General features: G+C 39.8%; 1 protein-coding gene and 1 non-coding gene across 2 annotated transcripts; one reads left to right on the top strand and one right to left on the bottom strand.

Annotated features, from left to right (window-relative positions):
* Positions 1 to 1,040: 1,040 nt before the first annotated feature.
* LOC141718442 (uncharacterized) lies at positions 1,041 to 1,805 on the top strand. Its single transcript, XM_074520827.1, has 2 exons — positions 1,041 to 1,173; positions 1,276 to 1,805. The coding sequence occupies exons 1-2, from the start codon at positions 1,041 to 1,043 to the stop codon at positions 1,803 to 1,805; spliced, it is 663 nt and encodes a 220-aa protein (XP_074376928.1).
* Positions 1,806 to 3,968: 2,163 nt separating this feature from the next.
* On the bottom strand, positions 3,969 to 4,075 carry LOC141722897 (small nucleolar RNA R71). Its single transcript, XR_012575894.1, has one exon. It is a non-coding gene; the product is annotated as a small nucleolar RNA R71 (small nucleolar RNA).
* Positions 4,076 to 5,992: the final 1,917 nt, after the last annotated feature.

Here is a 5,992-nt window from a genome sequence, read left to right as displayed (position 1 = left end):
GTCGTACAGATCCAGCGATTTTTCAGATGTTGGGACTGATGTAACAACATATGTTGCATCTTACACAGCAACAACAACAGCAACATCAATAACAATAGCAGCGGCAACAACCAGCAGCACCACATGTGGTGACTTTTAAGCAATTTCAAGCTGTAAAACCACCTGAGTTTAAGGGAAGTGTTGACCTTGTGGAAGCCAATGCATGGCTTAAAGAGATTGAGAAGGCTTTTGACTTAGTTAGAGCAGGAGTTGAGCAGAAGACTAAGTTTTCCAGTTACTTCCTGAAGGGTGAGGCAAACTACTAGTGGGAATCCAAACGAGCGTTGGAAGGAGGTGAATTTGTGACTTGGGAAAGATTTATAGAGCTGTTTTTGGAAAAGTATTGCCTGAGATATATGAAGAGTCAAATGGAGATCAAGTTCTTGAATCTGACATAGGGTGATCTTACTATCGCTGAATATGAGGCCAAGTTTACTGAATTAGCGAGGTTTGTGCCAGATCAAGTTGATAAAGATGAAAAGAGAGCAAGAAGGTTTGAACAAGGACTAAATTTTTTGATTCAGAATCGAGTGACCATGTTTGAGTTGACTTCATATGTGGCAGTGGTTCAGAAAGCAATGGTGTTTGAAAGTAGGAGTGACACGTCTCAGAAAGAAAGGGATGGAAAGAAAAGGAAAATGGAAACTTCAGGAGAAGGTCCGCAGTAGGGTAATTTATAGGGCCGTTTCAACAAAAGGCCAGAGTTTCAGGGTAACAAAAATATGGGATTCAGAAGACCACAATCAGGAAATAGGGGACAAGGTAGCCGTTTCCAGAATTCAAATTAGCAGAGGTCCAATCGTCCACCAATGAGAGATTGCAAGTTTTGTGGCAGAAGGCACTTTAGGGTTTGCAAACCTAATTCTGTTTGCTACAAATGTAATATGAAGGGACATCATTCATATGCATACCATAATCAGATGCCATAATTTACATGTTTCCGATGCGGAAAGACAGGGCATTTTGATAACAACTGTAAAGAGCAAGCTCAAGGTGTAAATATGCCAAAGATTGCAGGGTCATCATCTCAGGGTGTGCCAAGGATTGAAGGACCACCAACAAAGAATCATCCAAAGGCCAGAACCGTCAATATGACTATAAAGGATGATGTTCAGAGTTTCGACGTGGTTGCAGGTATGCTTCCAGTCAACTCCATAGATGCTAAAGTTTTAACCGATTCTGGAGCTACAAGGTCATTTATTTCTAAAGATTTTTTCGATAAACTGCATTATGAAGTTAAATTGTTAGAACAAGCATTAAAGATAGAACTAGCTAATAAAAACCAAGTTCCTGTCAACCGAGTGTGCCCGAAGTGTGACATTGAGATAGCGGGACATCATTTTTATGTTAACTTGATATCATTTAAGTTGGGAGAATTTGATGTTATTTTAGGAATAGAATGGTTGTTAGAGAATAACGCTCAGATTGACTATAAGGATAGAAAAGTGAGACTTCGGACATTGGATAGTAAGAAGAGGGTGATATTTCGAGGGAGTAAGCAGGAAAAGAAGTTCTTCACGATAGCTCAAGCGAAGAAGTTATTGTGTCAGAATTATGAGGCATATTTGGCCCATGTAATAGACACTGACAAAGAAGTTCTCATGCTCAAAGCGATTCCAGTTGTCAATGAGTTCCCAGATGTCTTTCCAGACAATCTTCCAGGATTATCTATCGACATAGAGATTGAGTTTGTGATTAAGTTAGCACGTGGAACAGAACCATTATCTAAATCTCCGTATTGGATGGCACCAGTGGAGATGAAATAGTTGGAAACTCAGTTACAAGATCTTTTGAAGAAAGGAGTTATAAGACCAAGTGTATCCCCATGGGGCGTATTGTTGAGTGGCATTTATGATACTTTATAATGCTCTATTAAGCTTTGAATTGATGTGCTTGTACTCAAGTTGTTAAGTGTTTTATCGTATTTTCTAGTGTTTTTGCATTTCAGGCATTATCTAGGTAATCAGGTGAATTAACATTATTTTGGTGCTAATTTGGTGTCAATGTGGTGTTGGAATAAAAGCTCATGGAAAGCCGGCTCGAAGCAGCAAAGAAAAGAAGAAATCATAAGTTTTTTTCCAGAAGTACGGCGCGCCCGCGCTGGTCAAGCGTGCGGCCGCACCAGGTTTTTAGAGAGGCAGCGCGCCCGCGATGGTCAAGCGCGCGACTACGCCGGGTCGGGATTACAAAATCCTGATTATATTTTAAGTACGATTGGAGGACTTCTATCTTGCATGGGCTGATATATATTCTCAAATAAAGGATATTTTCAAGAGAGAGACGTACCAGAGCGCAAGGAGAGCCATAAGAAGACCGTTTTAGCATGATTCAACGAAGACGATCTTGTTTTTACTTGTGAAACTTTGTGCTAAGTTATAACTTGGATGCTAGTTTTCTTATTTGTGAACCTTACTCTTGTTTCGTACTTGGTTTTATTTATTCAATATAAAGACTACATTTATTATACCATGCTTTCATCGGAACCTACGTTGATGATGAGTCCGATTGTGGGCTAATCGTTATCGTGGGGTTCTAGCGGATTTATTTATGGACTTCTTTAGTTAAATTGTTTCGATGCCTTGGTGTGTGGTGATTGTATGATAACCTAGTATTGGTTAGGCTTATTCATCTTATAAGAGTCACGGACTTATAAGATAACGTGTTAATCTTTAATGAAGCGATATTGAATTTAAGGATTTAGAACTTTCCATCCAAGCATAGGTTCATGTGTTATTGTTATGCATGATTCATAGGTAATTTTAACCATCTTACTTGCGCTGTGTAATCATGATAAATAAATTGTTCTTTAAACCTTTATGTTGTCAAATTCTTTAGACATATAGGGTCTCAATATAATTGGTGTCTATTCAGCTTCTATCTCTTTTGTGGATGTCTGGTAGTATGTTATTCATGCAATGAAAGTTGGCGTTTAGCAGTTTCGTGTTATCTAATTAGTGTCATCACCATTGCATGCTAAGGTTAAGAAAAATGAGGCTATTGAATGAAGTATTTAATGAAGTTAGAATCCCATGTTTGTCTCATATAATATACAACTCTCTTTACTCTCTTAGTTATAATTATTAGTTTAATTCATAGTTTTAATAAACCCAAATTGTTATCGTCTTACCCTTGGATAATAACCATATCATCGGTGCATAAGTGCATAAATTATATAGGTAACCAAAGCCAGTCTCTGTGGGAACGAACTAGAAACAATTCTATATTACTTGCGAACGCGTATACTTGCGTGAATTATTAGCGTGTGTTTAGCCCTAACAAGTTTTTGGTGCCGCTGCCGGGGACTGCAATGTTAATTTTTAGTTTATATGTTTATCATCAGTGGTTGTTAAAGTTCATTGACTCAGACATTGTTACTTATCTGTTTTCTTGTCTTATTTCAGGTACTCTAGTGAGTGTGTATGCATACGCGTTCGCGGTCTCGTAAGAGAACTCTGGATAAAGCCGAGGAAGAAGTTGTAGTGGTTCGAAGGGAAGTTTTTGAAGAAGAAGAGAAAGTCGAGGAACCAATTTTAGTAGTGATGGAAGATCAAGCAGAAAATCCTAAGGCCTTGATGGACTACTCTTGGCCTAAGATCAATGACATTCAGTCGAACATCATCAGACCAGCCATCTCGGCTAACACTTTTGAGATCAAGTCAAGCACGATTCAGATGATACATAACTCAGTTCAGTTTGGGGGTTCTCCTACTGAAGACCCCAACATGCATATCAGGGATTTCATCAAGATCTGCGACACTTTCAAGTTCAATGGTGTGACTAAAGATGCCATCAAGCTGCGACTCTTCCAATTCTCTCTGAGGGACAAAGCAAAGTACTTGTTACATTCTCTACCACCAGGGTCTATCACCACTTGGAAAGATCTGGCTCAAAAGTTTCTCACTAAATTTTTTCCTATAGGGAAGACTGTTGCAATTAGGAATGCTCTTACTCAGTTTTCTCAGCAAACTGGGGAATCTCTGTGTGAGGCATAGGATTGATATAAGGAGATGCTAAGGAAGTGCCCACATCATGACATGCCTGATTGGATGATTATAAAATGTTTCTACAATGGATTGGGTGCTACTTCTAGACCCATGCTCGATGCAGCATCAGGAGGAGCCTTGTGGGCTAAGAGCTATGATAAAGCTTATGAATTGATTGAGCTGATGGCTGTTAATGAATACCAGAATCCTTCCCAGAGACTGACTCAGGGAAAAGTAGCGGTAATTCTGGAGTTGGATGCAGCAACTGCTATAGTTTCCCAACTTAAGGCTTTGATGATAAAAGTGGACACTTTGGCTAATTATGGAGTTAATCAAATCGCTAGTGTCTGTGAGCTTTGTGTTGGTGCCCATGAGACTGATCAGTGCGTAATTTCTAGTGAATCAGCTGAGTTCGTGAGCAATTTTCAGCGTTCGCAATAACCTGTGCTAGCCACTTATCAACCTAATAACCGCAATCATCCTAACTCCAGCTGGAGCAATAATCAGAATGCGGTGCAACAATCTTATCAGCCATATACAACAAGGCAGTATAACCCTCTAGGTTTTCAGCAACCGCAATATGCCCCGAAGCAACAACTTCAACTTCAGCAGTTACCTCAATCTAATGAAAAATCTGAATTGGAGGAGTTGAGACTCATGTGCAAGAGCCAAGTTGTCTCTATCAAGACCTTGGAGAATCAGATTGGGCAAATTGCTAATACATTACTAAATCATCAATCCGGTACGCTTCCGAGTGATACTGAAGTTCCAGGCTAAAAGGAAGCTCAGGAGCTTGTTAAAACAATCATATTGAGGTCTGGAAAGGTTGTGAATCCTGAAGAAGCTAAGACTCCAGATTCTGAAGTGGAGGCTGATGAAGAAGAAGTGCAGAAGGAAGCCGAAGTGGAACTAAGGAAGAATACTGTTGAGCACACTCCTCCTGAGGGTAATACAGGGGAGAAATAGATCTATCATCCACCTCTTTTTCCTAAGAGGCTGCAGAAGAAGAAACTGGATAAGTAGTTTGTGAAGTTTCTGGAGGTGTTCAAGAAACTTCACATCAATATACCTTTCGCTGAAGCTCTTGAGCAAATGCCTAGTTACGCGAAGTTCATGAAAGTTATTCTCTCTAGGAAGGTGAAGCTTGATGACTTAGAGACCGTTGCTCTCACGGAGGAATGCAGTGTTGTGCCGCAACAGAAATTGACTCCAAGCTTAAAGATCCTGGGAGCTTCACTATTCCTTGCACCACTGGAAAGGTGTCATTTGATAAGTATCTATGTGACTTGGGAACTAGCATCAATTTGATGCCCTTGTCAATATTTAAAAAGTTGGACTTGCCTGATCCAAAGCCTACATACATGACGTTGCAGTTGGCCGATCGTTCTATTACATATCCGCGAGGTATTGTGGAGGATGTCTTGGTCAAGGTGGATAAACTCATTTTCCCTGATGATTTTATAATTCTTGATTTCGAGGAGGATAAGAAAATTCCCATAATCTTGGGCAGACCTTTCTTGGCTACTGGCCGAACCTTAATAGATGTGCAGAAATGTGAGCTTACCATGCGAGTAATGGATCAGGATGTAACTTTTAATGTGTTCAATGCCATGAAATTCCCTACCGAAAATGAGGAGTGTTTTCAGGTGGAAATGGTCAATTCTGTGGTTAATTCGGAACTCGATCGTTTTCTAAGGTCTGATGCCTTAGAGAAGGCCTTATTAGGGAATTCTGAAAACGAAGATGACGAGGGTGATGAGTGTTACGTCCCGAATTATCGTAGAAGGGGGGTTGAATACGATAATCACTAAATTAAAAATTCTTTCGAATCTTTAGCGGATATAGATTTAGTGCTCGGTTAGTGGTTTCATGTTCTTGAGAGGAATAGTATTTGGAACGCTAAAAACAAGGAGCACAAGATATTCGGGGAAGTATATATTCATATATAAATCCTCGAGGGTGTTGCTACA

Source organism: Apium graveolens, chromosome 4, assembly GCF_009905375.1.
Source record: "Apium graveolens cultivar Ventura chromosome 4, ASM990537v1, whole genome shotgun sequence".
NCBI lineage: Eukaryota > Viridiplantae > Streptophyta > Magnoliopsida > Apiales > Apiaceae > Apium > Apium graveolens.
The sequence above is the reverse complement of the archived record's forward strand: the minus strand, read 5'-3'. Positions and strand labels throughout refer to the sequence as shown.

What these genes read in the sequence shown, in the direction of transcription:
- LOC141718442 (XM_074520827.1), top strand. Translation starts at nt 1,041, where the DNA reads ATGCCAAAGATTGCAGGGTCATCATCTCAGGGTGTGCCAAGGATTGAA. An exon ending in GAGTTTCGACGTGGTTGCAG is followed by an intron (nt 1,174 to 1,275) that starts GTATGCTTCCAG and finishes TGCATTATGAAG; the next exon opens with TTAAATTGTTAGAACAAGCA.